At 38.8% G+C, this 21,965-nt stretch overlaps 6 protein-coding genes across 9 annotated transcripts in view; 3 read left to right on the top strand and 3 right to left on the bottom strand.

Moving 5' to 3' along the window:
• LOC145479086 (uncharacterized) overlaps positions 1-21,965 on the bottom strand; it is a 243,610-nt gene that overhangs the window by 87,582 nt on the left and 134,063 nt on the right. The gene's annotated exons all lie outside the window — the stretch shown is intronic.
• Positions 1-21,965, top strand: part of LOC145479100 (uncharacterized) — a 76,592-nt gene that overhangs the window by 10,772 nt on the left and 43,855 nt on the right. The window lies entirely within an intron of this gene.
• Positions 817-8,464, bottom strand: LOC145479082 (E3 ubiquitin-protein ligase MYLIP-like). Of its 2 annotated transcripts, XM_081457337.1 has the most exons (4): positions 7,393-8,464; positions 7,048-7,238; positions 6,412-6,867; positions 817-3,401 (listed from the first exon to the last, which is right to left on the bottom strand). In XM_081457337.1, exons 1-4 carry the CDS (start codon positions 7,477-7,479, stop codon positions 2,675-2,677), a joined length of 1,461 nt encoding a protein of 486 aa, XP_081313463.1. In that variant the 5' UTR covers positions 7,480-8,464; the 3' UTR covers positions 817-2,674. The 2 variants fall into 2 exon arrangements, with proteins under 2 accessions (XP_081313463.1, XP_081313462.1); XM_081457336.1 differs by lacking the exon at positions 7,393-8,464 and having other exon boundaries at positions 7,048-7,379.
• On the top strand, positions 9,129-13,269 carry LOC145479069 (uncharacterized). 3 transcript variants are annotated; one of them, XR_014048373.1, is made up of 6 exons: positions 9,129-10,186; positions 10,253-10,358; positions 10,710-10,780; positions 11,714-11,828; positions 12,055-12,180; positions 12,504-13,253. XR_014048373.1 is itself a non-coding variant. In XM_081457311.1 (6 exons), exons 1-6 carry the CDS (start codon positions 9,981-9,983, stop codon positions 12,553-12,555), a joined length of 660 nt encoding a protein of 219 aa, XP_081313437.1. In that variant the 5' UTR covers positions 9,129-9,980; the 3' UTR covers positions 12,556-13,269. The 3 variants fall into 3 exon arrangements, 2 of the variants coding, with proteins under 2 accessions (XP_081313437.1, XP_081313436.1); XM_081457311.1 differs by having other exon boundaries at positions 12,071-12,180; positions 12,504-13,269; XM_081457310.1 differs by lacking the exon at positions 12,504-13,253 and having other exon boundaries at positions 12,055-12,473.
• LOC145479066 (uncharacterized) lies at positions 13,420-14,638 on the bottom strand. Its single transcript, XM_081457308.1, has one exon. The coding sequence runs from the start codon at positions 14,621-14,623 to the stop codon at positions 13,586-13,588; it is 1,038 nt and encodes a 345-aa protein (XP_081313434.1). The 5' UTR covers positions 14,624-14,638; the 3' UTR covers positions 13,420-13,585.
• LOC145479067 (transmembrane protein 19-like) lies at positions 14,754-20,418 on the top strand. Its single transcript, XM_081457309.1, has 2 exons — positions 14,754-15,095; positions 17,447-20,418. The coding sequence occupies exons 1-2, from the start codon at positions 14,849-14,851 to the stop codon at positions 18,094-18,096; spliced, it is 897 nt and encodes a 298-aa protein (XP_081313435.1). The 5' UTR covers positions 14,754-14,848; the 3' UTR covers positions 18,097-20,418.

The following is a 21,965-nucleotide window of genomic DNA, read 5'->3' as shown; positions in this document are numbered from 1 at the left end:
TTTCTATCTGCGTTAGCCCTTCCCTCCGACGAAGAGCTAATGCTCGAAACGTCAGCTTTCGAATCTCTTTACGGTGGCCAATTTACATTATCAACCCAGTTGATAAAACCAAATTAAAAACGGCAACACGCAGGTTAACAACACAAACTCCGGATTTTTTATAGTTAAGCTGACGTATGTGCCGTTGCCATGACAACATGAATAAATATAAACAGGCTTTTAAAATCGGTTTTGTTTGTTTACAGAAAATCTAGTCATTAGATTCCCTTTCTCATTTGCATGTAGCAAGCTTGTAACGATGCTCACAAGGTAACACTATTTTACTAATAGTTTAACAGAGAGATCTTTAATTATCCCTTGTTGAAGTTTAACTGGAATAAAGTGAACTTGGATTTATCGTTTGACAGACTTTCGAACCGTGGCTCCCGGCCTCCCGATCCTGACTTGCCTATAATTGTAAGATGTAAGAGAGTTTTAGTTTTCCAGTGAGCTTTTCTGTTTGAATCGCTTGTCCTTTAGCTTTGAGCTTGAGTTATGTCAAACTGCACAAAACATAAGCAATGAAAAATATTTTTGTTCAAGAAAAATTAATACTTTGGTTAACTTTTTATCTGGGTTAGCTTAAACCGGCTTTCAAACAACCCGGCCCGGACCATTTCTCGAAGGTCCCGAAAAGTTTTCGCAGCCAGAAAGCAGTAGCAAAATCTCAATCCTTATGATCACGGAGCTGTTTTATTCACATGTTCTCAATACGACACAGAGGTTCTCTTCATAGAGAAGTTTTAGGCGTATACACTCAGTCTCGGTTTTTAGATACAGATTAACTAAAAATGGCTTATATAACGAGCCCGAAAAGTTTCCGGGCCTTTCGAGAAACGGGCCGCAGCTGCAGGTCATTATAAAGTACCCAGTTGGGAAACTGGAGTTATCAAAGCAAAGGGAATCAAGCCAATTTTCGCAGCAATTTGTTGTGCGGCTTGGACACAACTATCACAAGAGCCGTTCCAACTAAAAAGAAAAAAAAAACTTGAATGCAGGGTGGTAGAAGAACTTGTGTATTAACTTCTCATAAATTAAGGCCCCGTCCACACTAGAACTACGCTGAAGGAATTTGAAAACGGAGCTTTGTTACGATAATCATCGTATTCCCCTGCTCGAGTTTTATCAAACACAAATGCCAAATGAGCGCTGATTGTTGCGTTTTCAAATTTCTCCGGCGTAGTGTGGTCGGAAAACATTTGATACGTCTTCAGAGTGAAACCTCGGTTTTAAAATTCCTCCGCCATAGTGTGGAGGGGACCTACTGTGAGCTGACAAGCAAATTAAAGGGTAGTCAAGCCAATGGCCACATACAGAGAAAGATTGGTGACACCACAACACATTTAATAGCACTTTTATTATAGAATCTTAACTATTTGTTTTAAAAATCTACATCTCTTAGTTTACCAGGGAGAAGTGGGAGAGTTCCCTGTTCTGTTACTGAATTATCAAACCAATATCACCACTCAATCGATAGATTTTAGGAATACTATAAATAACTACCGAACTATCAATGTTATCTGAAATGCTAACTAAACTGAGGAACTTTGGCAACACAAAATTTCTTACACCTACTGCGCAAAGCCTAACTAGGCAAATCGATATTCGACCACGCTCTTACAAAGTCTACCTCAATCTAACCTCGGGTTTTCACCTGATTAAGATCGACCAACTTAGAAAAAGATTCAATTTGGGATGAAGTGAGCGAACGATCCCAAAGCGTCAAGTTTCTTCAGAAAACCAGAAAAAACTACCTTATTTCACTTTTGCAACCACACTCCTCGAGTAACTATTCTAACTAAATAGGGGGTCGAGTCAAAGTATTTACTAAACTTCGCCATCGTTGACGTTAACTTTCATAAAAGCAATCCTAGGACCACACCAAAATGTTCCATTGTTTTTCCCACGTGGAGCTAAAACCTTCACTACACAATGGAAGAAAACTTCAATCCCTCTTGTACGAGAGCAAATTCCTGCTGAAGAGCCAGCATGGAAGGCACGATTACGTTTCTTAGCTCATGTGACAATCACTGCACAGCTTTTTGCCACTAAGTGATCTCCTCCACACTTTTGGAACTCGCCGATCTAAAACAACTAAATCGTTAAACTCAATGCTTCGTCTACAAAACCAATCTCTACTTATGCACGCGTTTTTCTTTTATTGCATAATAAATATGAAAAGCTTTTCCTCTAAAAAATCTTTTGGGCATCCTCTAATGGATTCTGATGTTTTAGACACAAAACAACTCTTAGTTTGTCGCTATAGATAACATCTTCTTGGTTTTTACTCATAAATTCTTGTATAAAACGCAACCTTCTCATGATCATCTCTTATTGGTACTGTGTCCATAAATATTCTCATATTTAGTCAAAAGGTTAGTCAGTACTGCTTTGCTCTTCGCTAAGGGCATTGTCATTCACGGACTGCAGAGTCTTCTTACGTTAATCTGTATTTAGGCAGCTATTGCATAGCATCCTTACTGCGTGACCAACTTGATTTCTTTCCATTCCACAACAATAGGCCTGCCACGCAGCATTACTCTTTTTGTTAACTAAGTTTTACAAAACAAACGTTCGCCATTTTATGTTACTGCGTCGAGGTTTGTTGTGCATAAGGGAGGATCAATGTGCCATTTTACTCGCAGGGAAAGAATACTCTTTGTGCATAAGTAATTTGACTTCGACATAACGGGCACTCCTTGCACATGGCTGAACACTCTACACAACAAACCACGTGACCACATGGGCAAAAAGCAGTGGCGACCTCGCTATCCATGCAGATCTGACAGACTCGGGCGTCCTGAAGGTGTCGTACCATAACCTTCAGTTGTTCTGAGGACATATTTTCCATGCATTCTCTCTCAGCCAAAGTTCTCCGACCTTGACCCCTTGACGGTCCGGCTTCGTCGATCCTCTTTGTGCTATAACACTTGCGTTGGGAGAGCGGGGACTGGACTGGACGGTACTCCACTGACGCACCGACTGAACGAAAACTTGCCGAGGTGGAGCTTGTCATGTCAATCATCCGACACGAGTTCAGCTCTCCCCAAGCGTGGCTGTACGCCTGGCGTCGCGTGCGCTGTACGTCAAACAGGAAAATCCTGCCAAACTCGTTACGAGGCACAAACACGGAAAACAGCCGACCAGCGAAAGTCCTCGTACACTGATCGATAACGGATCGTTTTACCGTGTTGCACTGGAAAAATGTGTGGAACTCCGTAAAAGTTCGGAACAAGGCAACAGCATCGCTTTCACACTTCATCTTATAAGTGTCTCGTTGAGCTTGCGGCCCAGTTCCCCCGTGGACAACAGTAAACGAGCGGTTATTGTAGGAGACTGTAGACACATCTTCAAAGGACACCCTGAAAGACAAGTCAAACGGCACGTAAGGGCAAATGTCAGTATTTTACACCTGCTTCACTAATAAACTGAAAACCATAGCTCTTTCTCTTTTTTGCATGTTAATGAGGTCGTAAAAAGGATTTATTTTCATGTCAAATTAACAAATTGACGTCTACTCAGTTTTTCACGCTTGCCCTGTTATTGACAATGAATTTCGCCATAACATCGTCAAAGTAGGCTGCGGATCCAAAGGACAGGACAGACGCATGAAAAACTGACGTCAGTTTGTTTTTGTAATAACAAATTTTCAAATTGTCTGCTCTCAATCGTTGAAGCATCGCATCAATTATAAATTCCTGTGTCTGTCCGCTTATTGGCAATAAAAATTAGCCAACGAGCCCGCGAGAATTTCTGCAGTTATCGTAAAACATCAATTCGCTGACAGGTATACACCTTGTCTGTGAAATATGGTCACAAACCAGACGCCATAATTCCTAAGCTGATTTATTTTTGAGGTGAGAACCGATTACTTTTAGCGTGGCAGTAAGTCTCTTCTACCACAAACAACCAAAGCGAGTGTCTATTCTAGCAAAGTGAGTTTTCATACTACTTGACATTTTCAAGGTTTTTGTAATTCCGTTACACGAACCCGACTACAGATTGCAACTCTTGTGAAGGTGGACAGAATCCACCGAAAATTCAGAAAGGAAAATCAGATCGGATTACTAAAACCTTTACTTTAATATTTAGAAAATATTTCCAAGAAAGTACCGCAAAAACACAACAAAAAGCAGGTTTGGGGTGCTCTAGAGACTGAACACCATTTTTATGGGTTTAAACTTTTATATTGGACGGAATTTTACATGTAAACATCAACAAATAACCTGGATGGTTTTTTCAAAGAAATCAGTTCACTGAGTGTGTTTGTTACGTATCTTTTTTTTCAATTGCTCGAATATTTATATTGTAGCCAAGGGCCTGAAAATGTGTTATATTTTGAAAGTATTTTTAACTTTAGTGACTGCAACGAAGCATCGTTATTTTGAGATTTTCTTCATTATATAAAAAACAAGAAATCCAGAAGAAGCTTCAACTTCACTGGGATCGAAAATTACAGGTAAATCGACAGCCCTCCAATAAAAATCAGCGACGTAAATCCACTGCTGAGTTGCTTTGCACAAAAACTTGCGATTCTAGGACTATTATGAGTCACAGCAAGCAGCTAGGCACACTTTTAACTGTTGCCAAATTGACTTTACAGCCATTTGATTCACGATGTTCCCGCAAAGAAGGACGATTTTGCCGTCCGACTAGAAAAAGATATTTGAACTGATTGCAGAGTCAGTTTGTACTACTTGAAGGGTTACAATGATTTCGCTTTCACTTGCACCCCTCCTCCCCAATTCCATCAACTCCAGCAAACATTCAATACCCACCACGTTTTCAGGAGGGGAAAAGCAATCTACTTGTTTCTAATATTTCGATTTCCATTTTGAATGAGTGACTCTATTTGATGGGTTAACACAAAATCGCCAAGCTTATGCAGCATGAATTATAAATACTGTACGTAATTACATGTGGAGATAAAACAGGAACTTGTAATGATGGAGGAAGTTTTCTTTAGCGTAATTTGCGCTTTACTTCAGTACCACTTTGGAAGACACTTTTTAATTGGTTGTCCCTAAGTCCGCCAGCTTGTGGGGTTAGCTTTTATAGCCTGAATAACAACGGGAATTGTAATAAAATACGAGTGAAGCAATACTCCATCTGTCGCAGTGTTTGGAAATAACACTATTACAAAGGCAAACAACTCGGAATATGTGACAACACGAAGCCTCTAGACCGGAAAAAAAAGAACAGATAGAAAAGATAGAAAATGAAAGTTCCTCGGGTAAAACGTTACAGCAAAGCGATTGAAACGAATCGAATTATCAGCTCTTACTCGTCTTTCTCTTTCATTACTGTAAGAAGGAAATTTAGTACTGGAAATGTAATCTGCAGTCCTTCGGTTTGCAATATTTTCATTTGCCTATTTATAGTTACCACTATCAACATAACGTCATATTTGTTTGCTTGAAGTCCAACTTGGTTATTTAATATCTGTCATCCCACCATTCTACTCTGTTGAGGAGGCTTTTCAATTGTGTTGACGTAAAATTCTGTATTTCTACTTAAATGCACCGCCGCAAAGAAGACAGAAATACATTTAACGAACAGAAATAATTTCAAGATCGCCCAGTCTACGACTTCTGCCATCTTTTACAATTGTTTCACTCAGTCAGCCTGTTGAATGCAGTTATTGCTTTCCCAGAAAAAAGGAGGGAAATTCTCGCTGCCAAAAAGTGGTATAACCGTATTTTGCGGTTTTGACAGATAGAATTAATTATTCAAGGTAAATAATATCTCAGTACTATTACAGACAGTTGGCAGGACGCGAATAAAGTCTCATCTATATTCTGCACGTATTTTTTACTTGGAGTTTGAAATTATATCGGCAGCAAAGCTGAACTAATTTTTTTCAACATACATGTGACTTTAACTGAGGCGGGAAGAAACAATAAAAAGACTGATACACAAGTAGAACAAAATTTACCTTCACTTTAAAAGTTCTGGTATAAGATACCGACACGCTTAATGCGGCAGGTTCCTATAGAATTTTTAAAACCCACTAAAAAATTTAGCAAGTACTGATTTCAACAAAAAGGCTTAAGCGCTTGAATTTGATGACATCAAAATTTTGTACATGATAATTATTCGCACTCACTTTGAAAGAAAATGAGAATTACACATGATAGACAGTTAAGGGCTAGATTAAGACTGTTGTAAACTATGCGGTTATTCTGCCTGCACGATTTGTGTCAGATTCCCGCAATATTGAAAATAAATCGCCGTAAGAATGAATTTTCGAAACAGTGTCTCAACCATTTTTCAGATCAACATTTAATGCCGAGATAGGTTTCATGACATGTTTTTTTTTTACTGGCAATCTCGTCAAACGCGCAACCAAACAAAGCAAAAGCAAAAGCTTACCTTTTTTCCAGGACTTTTCTTGTGACATCTTTTCCTTGTTTCAAGTCGAATTCGTGGTTAATGCTGAACACGCGTATGCCATCATTACCGACATAAATGTCCACCCTTTTAAGCGTTTTATCGTCGCTCAATCTGCCATGAAAAAGTTCTATTCCATAGCCCTGAATACTGCATACAATGTGTAAAAATTCTACTTTCGACTCGCAGACAGGAACACCAACTAGCTTGCTGTGTTCGATCGCTGCATCCTTTTGAAGGTCTGAGGTTTTGGCGTACACATTATAAACAGACATGGGAATGTAAGATGAATATTTTGGCACCCGCTCTTGACTAAAATCGCCGCACTCTATATGAGCAACCAGAGCGCATAGTCGAGCGATGGTTTTCGTTTGCGCAGACAACAATTCTAGCTTCCCTTCGCTTATAAAGCTCTTTAAAGTCAGATAATACTGGTGCCTGAAAGGAAAAAAAAATAAACAGAGAGATGTACACATGAAACTGAAACGTCTGTTAAATAAAATAAAGACTATGACAAACACTATCCGCGTGAACTGTGGATATTTCCGAGCGGCTCACTCGGCAGGTACGATTGACAAAACGCAAAACATACATCAAAATTTCACCTGTTTCACTTACCGTGTAATTTCTTGCTGAAGTTCTTGTGGCTTGACGAAGAATTTGACCAAGAAATACAGTCGATACGGCGGCTTTCCAGTGAGCTGCGACGACATAGAATTTCTCAAATTCAACCAAAATTTGGCTCGTTTCGCGCCACCGAATTTCAAGCCAAAATAATCTTTCTCGACTAGCTTTAGCTTTTCGCAAACCTGCAAGGGTTGAAGAACCATAAAATAAGTACCAAACAACGCTACGAAAGCAAGTAATTCGAAAGTGAACCAAGTTGACTTAAAATTCATCGGCATACAGGTGTCTTGGGAATATTCATTGCATGTTGAGAATCGCCAACTTGTAATTCCTCACCTTGTCCAAACACTCTTGCCCGACGGCATTCTTCGGGAGGAAAATTTCATGAATTATGCCGTTTGGCTCCGAAATAAAACACCACATCCTCTGCTCTAGATTGTAAGTTGTTTTAAAATCACTATAATGACTGTTTCAGCCGCTATGGCTCGTCTTTTCCCGGAGTGTTTATCTCCTCCATTCACCGGATATTCACGCACAAAGAAAAGCGACAGGCGAACAGCTGAACGCCACAGCTTTGTACTTATTTTGGTCGCGAGCCAATCAGAAACTTCGAACGACACAAGTCGTCTTATTTGCATAAATTAGGGAATAGATTACATATTAAATATTGATATCGCGTTGTCATTGGATACGTCATCCCTTAGATCTTTGGTCACTTCTCTGGAAAAAAGAGGAAATTTTCCACGTGGAGGACGATTTTTTATTTATTACTAATAAACCGGCTGTTCTGTTCTAGAGACCTATAATTTATTTCTATCGTAAAAGCTGCATTATCCCCACTTCCGTTTGAATAGGGTACAATTTAACATTCGACCAGGAGTTTTTTATATTATTATTTCGTTCATTAGATATCCCAACAACGGCCAATGTGTTTTATTTTGCTTTTCACCTGTTGATTCCTCAAGAGGGTGCGTACTGTTATTGCGACTTGTTTTCAGTTTTGCGATAAGCGAGCGCTATTTTCGGAAAATGTCGACAACAAGCCGACCAATGTCCGAGTCCTTCTGTCCAATCACAAATAGGATGATCATCCGAACGTTGCCATGCCAGCCTGTTGCTTGATAAACTGAAAAACGGAGAAATCTCAGACTTGCCATTCCGGGTGGGAATATTCTTGGTGAACAATGCTGCTTACGTTTGAAATTTGAATAATTCTTCGAAGAACCAGCACGTATTAAATATTCAAACCATGTCTCCCGGCCATATCTTCTTCAGTAACGTTCAAAGGAAATAATTTTCATGGCTGTGGAGATCACTACCTTGCAAGTCAAATTTTCACTCGCCAACGGATTCTCTAAGAAACATTTACCAACCGTTTCATAGTTGAGCATTGCTGAAACGATAATATTTTGAACATGATGATGTTCTGATTTGTTTTGATAATTTAAAAGATCCTGAACCTTCTTTGAATCTACGTTTTAAATTCATGTTTTATAAAATAATTATAGCATCTTAGACAGTTTGTAAGAGAGCTCATTTAATAATTCTATGTGCCTTCGAGTTAAGAGTAAATAATTAACGAGAATACAACACAGGATTTTATTGAAAATGAAAAGACATAATTAAAAATGTCATCGTCTGGTTCTGGCTTAATTCAGCTGGTTGCATAGGTAATATTAAACATATCTTGGATTTCGTAAAATTGAAAAGTAAATGTACAAAGCATGCTTGCAAGAGGGTAACTTATTTGCTGCCAACAAACAATGCAGCTTAAATAACAGTTGTAAGCGGTTTTCAAGCCACGTAATTCATCTAGTTTTGCAATTTTAAAATCTTCTTGTCTTTGATGACTGAACAATAACATCGACCACCAAGATAGAATTTTCAAGCAAAGATCTTTGAAAGGCCGTGCGATTTTCGCGAAGGCGTCATTTGTCTGCCACTACAAAAACTTCTTTGTCTCCCAGTTCCTCATTAAAAATAACCCTGCAGATTCCAAAGAATTCAATCACAAACGCTGCATGGGAATGAAAAATTGTCTTTATTTTCGAACCAAGCATTACAGACCACCTTAAAGATATCAAGACAATACTCGACTAGCTTGTGCAGCACATGGTCACATGCATACTTTATTATGCAAGCAATGATGCTGTGTCATTGATCAAGAGACTTGCCTATCAGGAATCAGGAGAGAAAATTCAGGAAAAGGGGTGGTAGTATTTTGCAGTACATTTTCTTTGCAACAATCTCTTGGTTGACCTAAATGGGTTCTGAGTATTTTCACGATATACTTTTCTAAATTATATCTTTTTGAGTAACATGGTTTCATATCATCCTCGGAGACCCAGGGGCAGTTAGTTGCGGGGGAAGAAAGTAAATCGGGCAAAAATTGAAGCGTCCAAAGTTTACAAGTAAGGCGAGAAAAACTTTCCCGCCTTACTTGAAACCTTCGACGCTTCAATTTTTGCTCGATTTATTTCCTCCCTAACTGCCCCTGGGTCTCCAAGGATGGTTTCATATTTTTTTCTGCACCTTCTATATGCACCTATAGCAGCTTCAAAGTGATGTAGTAATTTTGAATTGTGTTTATACATCTTGCTAATTAGTTTTTGTTCGCTTTTGCATTATTCACTTGTAAATCTATCAGATACCAGTGAAGCACAGGTTAAAATCTTGTGAGATCAGTAAACTAGCTAGATGGTTGGACACAAAGCTGTTTATTAAGTTGAAGGAACCACCGTAGCGAGATAGTGACGGTGAGGTTTTGAGCGTTAGCCCTTCGTCAGGGCGCATTGGAAATTAGTCGTGAGCGCCTTTGGATGGGTTGGAGTTACGAATGTGAAATATTCATTTATAAAAATGGCTGAAGTTTGTTTCCTTTTCTTAGAAGTCTTTAGGTTCTTCATAAATTTTGCGCCTTTTCTATGAAGTTCTTTAATAACATAGTTGCCGCCAGGCGTGATCCGCGCAGGAGTCCTCGCATTCTTTCCAGTTTTCCAGAGTCCATTCCGATTTCAGATTTTAAGATGGCAACTCACCCGCAATGCCGTCTGGGTAAGGAGAAAGCAAACATGGCGTACAGAGACGAGATTGATGATGCATTTGATGCTGCTGTTTTCCTGGAGGAAAGGTACTCTTCCACCTTTACGATGCTTTTTAATTAAAACAGAGATGAGCAGTATTTTTTTTGTTTCAGATGTTATGAGAGTGGTTATAAGGAAGGTTACAAGGATGGAAAATTGAAGGGTCTGCAAGAGGGACGTCACTTGGGTTTGATGAAAGGCTGTGAAGTTGGTGGCGAGGTTAGTTGCTACTGAACTTGCTTTCAGTTCGGGTTTTGGACAAGGCTAATGAAATACGTGGGTGCTCATTAAGAGTAAATTCATAGACATAGAAGAAGAAAGGAAAAGTGGAATTATTTTTTAACCATGTTTCGTTTATTTGAAATATTAATTTGTTTCGTTTCTTCCAGTGCCATGCCTGTAAACTAGCTAAGCTTAGTGCTTGTATAGCTAAATGCATGACCACTATAAATAAGATTTACATTTTACATTGCATTTTTTTTCATCGTATCTAGTGAAAAATTCACGTATGCCTAAGTTCGTATCGCAAGCTCCTTGGGAGTTTGCTTACCAGTATACTGTTCCTCTCAGGTTGGATTTTATCTTGGATTTGTTTCAATGTGGCATGAGATTTTGCTGGAAAGTCCTGATGCAAAACAAAGGTATCACGTTGACTATTAATGACGTCTTCTGAATTCTGAATTAACTCGATAAATTATTATGAAAGTAACCAGTATGGTTACATGTATTATTATATTATTCTGTTGTAATATAATAATACATGTATGTTATTCTATTTTGATCATATTTTACAACTTGTAAAGCGCCTAGATCATGCTTGGATAGGCACTATAAAAATACTATTTATTATTATTATTATTATTATTTTCTACATAAATATATAATTCAAATAAGAAAATGTCATTATTTGTATTTTTCTATATGCTACATTTTTTTTCCTGTATAATTTGCCGTTTTGTTTTACAAAAACGGCTGATGACTACTCGTTGAAGACAAATTTTGCTAGAACGACTACTTTTAAAAACACTTATTTTAATAGAATTATGGAGATGTGGAATTCGATACCCTTAGATGTTAGGTTATCTCCTAGTTGTGCAGTGTTTAAGTCGGGAATGAAGAAGTTTTTAAGTGAGAAATGAATATTTGATTTAATTTTTTTTTTCCTTGATTGTTATTACATGATTATTTATTTAGATTAGCTACATGGTGATTTGTCTCGCATGGAGTGTTCCACTTTTTTACAGATTATCCTTATGGCTTTGTCTGTTTGTGTATGCCTTTAGTCTTAGATTTAATTGCCATTAAATTGTAATAAAAACAACAACAACAACAACAAAATAGGGCTTTGACTGGAAGGAGGTCCCCCTAAGCTGTTTTGTCTGGAAATGTTTTTTTGACTGGTGTAATAGACAGTACTGGAAGCTATTTAAATAATGTTGAATCTTTTTATTTATATAAAATAGCCAAGATGGCAATAAATACCACCATAGGAGCCAGGTGAGAAGGTGTTGAGAAGTTATTCTTTGGTTATCTTGTTGCGGGCACTCACAGGTGTTTCTTGCTGCATGTTTTAGGTGCACTAAATTGTTAGAAACTCTAAAGAAGAAGATCTTGGCTCTACCTATTAATGATGTCATGAATGAGGAGTTGTTTGTTAATCTTGAGAATATACGAGCCAAGTTTAAACAGGTATTGACATAAAACTGTCTCAGTACTAGTCAACAATGCATTTTATTGATTTCTCGCATCTTTTTTTCCGTCTTTGTGTTGGCTTCTTATTCTCTAGAGTTTACACAATATTATGGAGTCAAATTTCTTGTATGTAGTGTTGTATGTGGCAGAATCTACATGTATGTCAAAGTGCCTTCTCATGAGGTGTCCATAAGCAGAGATTTGACTCTTTTTTTTGCCTTAGCTCTGTTCACTGTTAGGAGTCAGTGCAGAGTACGGAGGTGGTAGTATGCCTGGACTGTCCTTCTGAAAATGAAAGTCTTACCAGCAGAAAAGAGTGTGGCAGAGATGGAATTCAAGTCACTTTGAGGTAGAAATTTTAATAGCATTTTAACCTTGGGTTTCCCTAGTGGTGCTTTTTGTGGCAATCTCATCTTTTGATTCATAGCTCAACTTTGATTTGAAGGGATTCAGGTCACCCTCTCTACCAGTTCATTATCGAGTTCATCTTCTTACTTTTTTGTCTAACGAGACTAGCTTCTTGTCTGGTCAAAACATGTCCCTGGTCTCAAAATGGCCTCCTTACAGACAAAAAGTATTTGCATGCTTGCACTAGTCATGTGTCAACTAACAGGTTTAGCTTCCTGTATCATGTCATGCATTTTTATAGTTTACCACTCTACTTTTTTTCAGGTTCTTGAATGATTTGAGAAAGAAAAAAGAAGAGACTCATTTTGCTCTGTAGAGCAGGCTCAGGGAGATGCTGCTTGAGTGATGGCACTGTTTTCACACTTATTCTAACTTACAGTTCTGGAGAAAATTAAGAGACTGATCTCAGTCTATAAGTGTGCACTTTCTGTTCAGTAGCTAGATACAAACAGCTCTGTGTTGCAGGATTTTAGCTTCAGTGATACTAGTTGAATCTCTTTTAAGACCTCATGTAATAATAAAGTCATTTATGTCCAAATTATACCAAACCATGTTAATTAAAATAGTTACTCTGTTCTATTTCTGTTTGTCTGTTTCATGTAACTAATTTTATTGAGGGAATTTACGAACATGTAGACTACAAGCAACCCCTCTTCACACAGTCTGTTGAGAGTGATGTGAGAAGAAAGGGCAAGGAAAATTATTGGTGGCAAGAAACATGGCGGGTGAGCAGCTCAGACAATTTTTCTCTCACTCAATTTTGTGTCAGGCTCGATGGAGTCAGGACCAAGCTGAAGAGGGACTGCCCAAAGTCTAAAATAGACAAGAGAAATCCATGGACAAGCAGAAGGCACATCCAACTGCTTCTTGCATTTCTCAGGGTTCCCAAGTGTTTTAACAATGCTTGTGGAGCAAGGTTTCTATTTACTTCATAAAATGTTGAAGAAATTACACTTCTTGAGCTTGTGATGTATGCCACATGCATTGAATAATAACGAACTTCAGCTGCCCAATTCAAATTGACCAATATTTTGCAGTGTGGGCATAAGTGGTGTGCAAACCTGTAGAAATAACACACCAAAACTCAACTAAAGCAGTTGTTGTGCAGACCATTCATTTATTCCACTGGACCAACATAGGCAACCTACTGTCTTTCTGGGGATGGGTGTTTAATTACAAAAATATGATTGGTAAATAAATATCAAATTTGACAAATACAATCTTACAAATTATTTAATAATAACTTCAGCTATCAGGCATGTCCTATCAGAAAATGATGAATTTTATGCGGTCTAGGCAAAGAAAAACTTTCTTGAATTTAAATAACAGCTAACATTTCCCAGCAGTCATTTCTTCTTCCCCTTAGCTTTCCTGTTTTCAATGTCTCTGAAGAGGAGAGGTGGAGATGGGGGCTGCAGTTCCACCTTGCCTTTTATTCTGTCACTGCTTCTTTTTATTTTTGGTGGCATCCAAGGAATAGGATTACAATAACTTGGTGCAGGATATGACCCCCACTCGTAATACCCTGTCAACATCCCTCCTGTATAACCAAAGCTGTTATAAACAGGTCTAGGTCTTTCCTTTACTTCTGCAATCCACTTGCCATAAGCTTCCTCATTATTCAGTTTCCTTGTCACTTCTTTGTCTTTCTTTATTCTTGCTTCTTCCTCCTCTTTTCTTTTTTTCTCATTTTCCTGTGTTTTCTTTTCTTCCAGCCAGTTGTTGTATTTCACTACTGCTTTCTCTTGAGTTGAGCGGTTTAAATTCTCGTTCTTTACCATTTCCAACTTTTCTTGCTGTTGTTTTATTCTCCTTTCCTCAGCAATTGACTTCTTTTTGCTTTCTAACCATTCATTGTACTTCTCGCTTGCAATTTTCAAAAGTTCTTCTCTGTCTCGTTTCTCCTTTTCAGTTTCCTCTCGTGCTTTCTTTTTTTCAAGTCTTTTCTGTTTCATCTTCTCACGATCTTCAGCTGTCTTTTTCACAAGCCAGGTTTCCCATGGTGAAAGGCAGTCGGTTTTGTTTTTGACTGTTTTAGAGCTATTAGCTGTGCGGCCATCTGTATTTGATCTCGATACAGATCTGGTATTTTTACTGACTGATTTTTTTCGTCCTGAAAATGATGAAATCGGAGTCGTGTAACTCCTGGATGTTTTGGTCTTGTTCTTCGGTGTGCTGTGAGATCTCTCGAATTCGAGGCTATACTCTTTTTCGTCGTCTGTCTCCTCGTCACCGCTCAAAGAACCTTCAGATAATTCTGGTTCTTCAATTTGACCGCCATTACCATAAACTGGAGAAAGCAACGAGCGAGTCGATTCACCAAGAGAATCATCAGAAAATGTCTCTGAAAAAACACGTCTTTCTCCTTGTTGTCCTCCATACATTTCCGCTGCTAGACTGTGCTTGTTTATACAGTATCCCTTTTGTGTCAAAACGTCAAAGTTTTGATCTTTGTTACACACTGCACAACGGTCAAAATAACGCCGCCATTTTGAAAATAACGGTGGGAGACTAAGGCGAGTACTTTTGGCGGCGGAGTTCGGAGTTCGAGAACACTTCGGTAGATTTCGACGTGTGAGAATGTCCGTTATTCAAATTTATCGAGAATTATGGATATCCCTTTCTTAGTAAGAGCTGCATTCGCTGTTTTGTCATGTTTGGTTATCGTGCGACGCGGATTGAAGAAAAAATCTCTTGATTTAACGGGCGCTGTTGCTTCTGTTGTGGTTGGTTTCATATTGACTTTGAGCAACCTATGTTTTTTCGCTTCCTGTGTTACTTTCTTCCTGACAAGTTCTAAGCTAACGAGGTTCAAATCCGACATCAAGGAAAAAGTTGAGGACGATTTTAAGAAAGGTTTGTACCATTGCTAAGTTAGTGCTACAGAAGGAGCGTGTTAAATGTTAAGAATTGTAATTTACTTTGTGAGAGACAGACTGGCTAGAATCCACCTCACTCTAGCTTCAATATAACTTCAGCTTACGTTTCTTTTCTAATCATGATTCCTCCACTAAGGAGAAAACGGTTACGACTATAAAAGCCACATAAAAGCTAGAAAAACAGTGAGCTACTTTTATAAAGGCTGCCAAATAAAAAAACAAGAATATTTCATTAATGATTTAACGCTAAATGAAAATAAGACTTTTTCAATTAACTAATCCTGTAAGTAGTCTTGAGGTAAATCCCAGGGTATCAAATCGATGGAAACTGATGATCAGAAATTCAATCGATCAATCGATATCAATCGATAAAATTAGTTAATTGGCATCGATTGGTATCGGCCAGTCGATGACCAATCAATAACCACACAAAAACCATTCATCAATTGCTATCGATTGGCTCAGCAACTTCGTACAGACTTCACGCACACTACCTGTCGGATCATCTGCCATTTTAGGAAGCCCTGGGGACCAAATTGGTAAAACAAATTCCGACCCAGTCTTCTCAACGCAGAGAATATACCCTGTTGCATGTGTATTCGAATTACTCACTTGCAAGTCATTGCCCTTCCGTGTCATAATGTCTACGCAAGATGTCCGGGTAGAGGCTTTATTGAATATAAGGTGCATCGTCAAATGCTATCATCGTTGCCGAAGAAGAGGGGAGAACGGGGAAATGCATTTAAAGTTGTGAATCATTGTGGACAGCTTGGCCACCTACAGTCCGAGCTTGTGGATCCTCTTTGGCCACTACATGCAGATATTTCTGTGTTGTTCTCCTGTTAACATTAAAATGAAATGTGTTTACAATTACTGCGTACAAGTTGTGTTTTTTATGCGACAATTCTGGTTCCATCAATCTGCAACCAATCGATACCAATCGATACCAATTTATCTAGCGATTGGTATTGATAATCGATACCAATTGATAACCACACAAATCTTCGCCATCGATTGGTCATCAATTATCAATATCAATCAATTAATTGATATCGATTGGTATCGATTGATATCGATTGTCATTGATTATCGATTCCATCGATTGGATACCCTGGGGCTAAATCCAAGCATTCTGATTGGTTCTTTCTTGGGTATGATTTCACCATATGGATTGGTAAACGTGGAATGGTCATAACCATGTACGTTTTTGTTTTGTAAAGCTGGCAAATTCAAATTTGAATGCCATATATTCACCTGGTTACTACCTTACTTTGCTTGAGCTGCATGTACTGAGGAATATTGGCCCTCAGTCCTTTTTGGTACAGATCTCACTGCAATTGGTTCGTACTGCCATGACCCTGGACCAATATTCCCCAGTATGGCTCTCTTACTTGCTTAGTAAGGTGACACAGGGCAGGAAAAATCCTAAGTCTGATTGTGCGAGGCAAGTATATTTTGCTCTTGGGCAACTGAAATGGAAGTTTCATGGTGCAGTGGGTGAGTAAAATTAGCCTCGGTAATCTTGTTAGTGATAATTTCCAATCAAAAGAAATTTCAAAACTTGAAACTGCAAGATGAGCAAAAACGAAAGCATGGATTAATTCAAATCCAGGCAAACTTGATTATAGACAGTTCCTAGTAAATGATGTAGTCAATAAGGCATGAACATTGCATACCTATTGGGCAAGCAATATTTTAGTGGGGACAAATGAAAACTGAAATGTCCACTGGGCGACTGAATTTTAAATTTTTTTTCCTACCCTGCGAACAACTAGTAATTAGTAACAGGACATGTTAACATTCAGCATACAAACAAAGTCATGCCTGATGTGGTCTCCTTCACAACCGTCTACTATTGGGGTTGTCAAGTAATGCTCCCTTCCACGACAACCACTGCTGAAAGCTAAATCACATTGATTTCCTGAGTTGCATGCTAGGAAAAGAGTGCATTTGCAGTCTAATTTTGCAGTTGGGTATTCATAACTCAAATTTGTGGACTGTCGATCCATATGTAGTTTCACTAATGTGTAACAGTTTACAACAGCTAGCATTGATTCAGAGTTTGATCCCCTGATATCTGTTGATGTGAGCGTGTAGCTTAAGATATTTTATCTGTTGCTGATCACCTTACATTTTCATGACAACTCAGTGAGGTTGATTTTACTTTGAGAATAGATTTCCATATTGACTGTTTTTCTCATTCTCATTACCTATCAGTTTTGTGGTGACTGTAAGATTTATACATAGCAGACTCTGATCACACTTGGAGTTAAAGTTCTACAGGCAAATAGCTCTAGAACTACTGTTACCTATCATATTCCTTTGCAGGAGGCCAGAGAAACTGGATCCAAGTTTTGTGTAATGGGGGTGTGCCAACACTGCTTGCATTGTTTTACATGATTGATGTTGGTATTGGTGAACATGCAATTGACTATGCTAAGGATTTTACTGCATCAGTGCTCTCTATTGCCGTGCTTGGATCCTTTGCATGTAGCTGTGGTGATACATGGGCATCAGAAATAGGGACAGCGATAAGTTCCCATGTTCCTGTACTGATTACAACGTTTGGTAAAGTTCCTGTTGGCACAAATGGTGGCGTCACAATAACGGGTACAGTTTCAAGCATTCTTGGTGGTACAGTGATTGGAATTGCCTACTATTCAACCTTGGTAGCAGTCTTGACAATTCGTAGAATCACAGTTATTCCACCCCAGTGGCCAGTCATTGTGATTGGTTGTTTAGGAGGCTTTCTGGGATCTGCTTTTGATTCCTTACTGGGAGCCACATTACAATACTCAGGTTTCTGTTCAGTAAAGAAACGTGTTGTACACAAGCCATCTCCAACTGTAAAGCACATTTCAGGACGATCAATCCTGGACAATCATGGTGTTAACCTTGTTTCATGTCTTCTTACAAGTATTGTAATGCCCATGATAGGGTACTTTTTATGGAAAGGAATAACAGAGACTAATAATTGAGTACCAGTATATTGTGGTTTACAAACTCTAGGTTCTCAGTCGTGAATTTGACTTGCGCCTTGTTGGGAGATAGACAGCCACCTCTACGTTAGTTCACAATAACTGAGAAACAGTAAATAACCTGATGGGTAGTAACTGCACGTTGGGCGTAAGACAAAGAGATGCAAGGCTGGTGCTTGACCAGTATGTGTGGTGGTGTTTGCCAGTCCTCAGTAATAGCAAATTTTCAGTATTGTTTATCTGAAATGCTGTATTTTTGACAGATTGGCATCCCATCCAGGGGATGTAGGGGTACCTCAGCTTTGTAATGCAGAAACCATGTGCTTGAGACCGACTGCACAAACCAGAGTGGCCTTTTGAACTTCAAATAGGTTACAGATTTTTGTATTGAGGAATTGGTGAACCTAGTCAAACTGAGTATTCGTAGATTATGACCTTAGTTTTGCTCAAGAGGCATGATATTACTTTCTTTATAACTTTTAAGCATTTGTTTTTTTAATGCAGTCGAACCCCTATTAAGGTGGCTCCATAGGGTAATCATTTATGGCGTTGTGCGTGCAAGTGGTATGTTTTGAATGTTGTTTTTGCATTTGCTTTCACACCTAGTCATCTCAAACTTATTACATGTAATAAGCAATGATAACATAGTGTTTTGCTATCATCTCGGTTAAAATTTTGGGATTTAGTCTTAAATTATAAATGCCCAAACAAAAGTGTTTTTTACTGTTTTTATGGCTTTATTTGTGATTTTCATGAATTTCCTTCGGTGAAATCTTCAAAATTTTTACATCACATCGCTTCCAGCGGGATACGAATTTTAAAGTTAACACGAAAAAAGTAGGGTTTGTAAAGGCAGGTTTTTTGATATTTTCAAATTGATGTCTTTTACCGCTGCAAAAAATCTGGTCTTATAGATTTCCCTGAAAAACGAGCTCCGACTAAAGTAAAATATTTGCTACCAATCTGCCAAATTTTACGGAATTTCACCGAAGGAAACGTCAGAAAATTCACTGTTAGTTTTGCTTTTTTGTGCTCATGTTGACGTAATAAAATATCGAAAAACACTGACGTTTTCCTTTGAGCGCATGCAGATTACTTCCTCAGCGCTCGCGCGATCGTAAAACTATAGGGAGCCACCTTAAGCGGCCACCTATTAAGCAGCCACCCTTATTAGGCGGCCAGCAATCAAAGTCCCAATGATGGCTTTTCTATTGTTTCTTCCTCTATTAAATGGCCAACCCCTTTTGAGCAGCCACAGTCCAATTCCCTGAGGGTGGCCGTTTAATAGGGGTTTGACTGTTGTCACTTTTATCAAATTCTCATAGATGGACCTAGAAAGTGCATGATTCTGACTTCATTCTTGTATTTTTATTACTTAGTTTCTCGTTTGTCTCAGGAGGGTGCGTGTTTCTTATTTCATTTACCGTCTATGCTTATTTTGTTATCGAGGTGCTTCTCATTTTGTCATCCTCTGGGTATCCTGGTTTGTATCATCACCAGCATTTGAAGCTTATGGCAAATTTGCCATTGTGGCAACCTTTTAAAGGTATTCCCCTTTTCAACCACTTCCTGAATGTTTTAAGCCAGTGAGGTGAATTCTACCAAAAAGTTGTCATGCTGGTGTCTCCGGAGACCTAATCATCTGATGCATGGTTGATCTTGTAAGGCTAACCTAAATCTTGGGTTGGGTTAACTAGTTGAGGATATGCTTTACACTGGGGAAGTTTTATGTAACTTTGCATTTCAAAACCGCTCATATCAATTTATTAATCACCAAACAAATAAAACAGTCAATCACAGAAATGTGATTAATCCAGTGATCAGTCCCTCTTTCCCATGTAAAGTCATTCAAAGTTTTACTCTTTATTTCATAATTTTTAATTTATTTTATATATATATATGTCTGGATTTATGAAAACCGTGCTAATTTCAACACAACCACCCTGACACTTTTCCAAGAAAATACACAGGCTTTTTCACTCGATCAACCACAGGCACTCTGTCAACACACAGCCTACTCACCCACCTTGCTTGTGTCTGGCTGGCTGGCTGCCAGCCCCTAAGACTGCAGGGCATCACTGGCCAAGGCTGTCCTGCAAAAGAAAATGAGCAGTTTTAACTGAGGAATGTGCCTCTCTCTGTGACCCACCCCACCCCCCTAGGGTTAGCTCCTGGCAGCCCCGCTTGGTATCAGCGGGTAGCCAGGTCCCAGGGCTATCTTCCCCCACCCTCCTTGACAGAAGCCTTCCTGGCTTTTCAAGCACCGCAAAGGCCTCCCTGCCGGCTATCGCCGGTAGGCAGGCGCGAAAGTTTTGCCCCAAATTTGACACAGTTTTCATAAATATATATATATATATATATATATATATATATATATATATATAATCATATGAGGAAGTAGCAGATCCCATTAAAATAGTGCTCAATACACATATAGTGTAGAGCTGAGTATATGAGTAATAACGAAGAGGCAAGATTTGCTGTTACTCCGAGTTTCGTGCTTACGCACTCATCAGACAGTATTTAATGATAAGCATTCCTATCAACTAGATATATATACACGGTATTAAACAATAGGCTAATTGCTGGACTAGTTGCATTACAATAAGTGATAGTTATACTGGAAAACAATAGGTGTGAAGACAGAAATTACGGGGACGAGTATAAACTGCGTGGGTGCAGTACAATATAAAGAAAGTGTCAAGCGTTCTTCAAGTAGAATTTGTTCTCGTGCCGGCATTTAGAAATAAGTTCTGATCTTTTGTTTAGTAGATTGTCGTTGCTATGTTTGATAATCATTAGTTTTTCTGTGAGGCAGAGGTCGCATCGTTTGGAAATGTTGTTGTAGGGTCTTGCACGGCTAATAATTGACCATTTGATGTTGAAGTCTTGTTTTTTGTCGTGTAGTTGCCAGATGTATTTAGAAAGCTCGGTGCTGTTGATGTGTTTTCTGTGCTTAAATGTGGATTTGTGCTGCGAGAATCTCTGTTTGAATGTTCCTTCTGTCAGTCCAATGTAGTTCTTGGTTGTGTTGTTAGTTGTAACTTGTGCGTTGTAGATTACACTGGAAGTCAGGCATTTGTTGTCTAGCGGGCATTGGTCTTTTTTGCGGCAGTTGCATTGCTCTCCGGTGATTGCGTTGGCGTTGTTGTCGGCGTTTGTTATTTTCATGTTGTGTTTGTTGATTACTGTTTTCATGTTGTCCATGCAACTGTAGCTGACTTTGACGTTGTTTTTGTTGAAGAGGCTGTGGTATTTATGTTGGTTCGGAAAGTGCTTAGATATGAGCTTCAGGAATGTTCTACCGATGTTTGTCTTTACGTTTTTACTAAATGGAGGGTTGTACCATATAATGTTTCTTTGTCTGTTGCGTCGGGGGCGTGTTGGTTGATTGTCTTCGTTGTAAATTAGTGTTTCAGAGTATCCGCTGGCTTTCAAAGCAGTTTCGTAGATTGGTTTGGCCTTGTTGAATTCGTGTTCGTTGCATGAGTTGGCGGAAATACGGCGATTGATGGATGCTGGGAGTTGCTTTATTATGTTAGGTGGGTGGTTAGACTTTGTGTTGATGTACTGCGGCTCGTCGTTAGGCTTTCTGTAGGGGCAGTAGGTACCTTTTGTAAGATCGAAGGTGACGTCCAGGTAGTTAACAATTTTCATGTTGGTCTGTATGGTAATGTTAAGTCCATATGTCTTGAAGCGTCTTGTTATGTCCTTCCTTGTACGGTCTGCTTGAGGTCCGGAGATGTTTTTGAAGATGGCAAGTCCGTCGTCTCTGTAAAGCCCGATTGTTTAATACCGTGTATATATATCTAGTTGATAGGAATGCTTATCATTAAATACTGTCTGATGAGTGCGTAAGCACGAAACTC

This window comes from Orbicella franksi, chromosome 2 (assembly GCF_964199315.1).
Source record: "Orbicella franksi chromosome 2, jaOrbFran1.1, whole genome shotgun sequence".
Taxonomy (NCBI): Eukaryota; Metazoa; Cnidaria; class Anthozoa; order Scleractinia; family Merulinidae; genus Orbicella; species Orbicella franksi.
The sequence above is the reverse complement of the archived record's forward strand: the minus strand, read 5'-3'. Positions and strand labels throughout refer to the sequence as shown.

Excerpts from the sequence above, each read along its gene's own strand:
- LOC145479082 (XM_081457336.1), bottom strand. The coding sequence starts at position 7,334 with ATGCCGATGAATTTTAAGTCAACTTGGTTCACTTTCGAATTACTTGCT. Across the intron at positions 6,868-7,047 it reads CTTCAGCAAGAAATTACACG|GCACCAGTATTATCTGACTT; the intron begins GTAAGTGAAACA and ends TTTTCCTTTCAG. Across the intron at positions 3,402-6,411 it reads AGAAAAGTCCTGGAAAAAAG|GGTGTCCTTTGAAGATGTGT; the intron begins GTAAGCTTTTGC and ends CTTGTCTTTCAG.
- LOC145479069 (XM_081457311.1), top strand. The coding sequence starts at position 9,981 with ATGAAGTTCTTTAATAACATAGTTGCCGCCAGGCGTGATCCGCGCAGG. Across the intron at positions 10,359-10,709 it reads GCTGTGAAGTTGGTGGCGAG|GTTGGATTTTATCTTGGATT; the intron begins GTTAGTTGCTAC and ends TGTTCCTCTCAG. Across the intron at positions 12,181-12,503 it reads GGAATTCAAGTCACTTTGAG|GTTCTTGAATGATTTGAGAA; the intron begins GTAGAAATTTTA and ends ACTTTTTTTCAG.
- LOC145479066 (XM_081457308.1), bottom strand. The coding sequence starts at position 14,623 with ATGTATGGAGGACAACAAGGAGAAAGACGTGTTTTTTCAGAGACATTT.
- LOC145479067 (XM_081457309.1), top strand. The coding sequence starts at position 14,849 with ATGGATATCCCTTTCTTAGTAAGAGCTGCATTCGCTGTTTTGTCATGT. Across the intron at positions 15,096-17,446 it reads TGAGGACGATTTTAAGAAAG|GAGGCCAGAGAAACTGGATC; the intron begins GTTTGTACCATT and ends ATTCCTTTGCAG.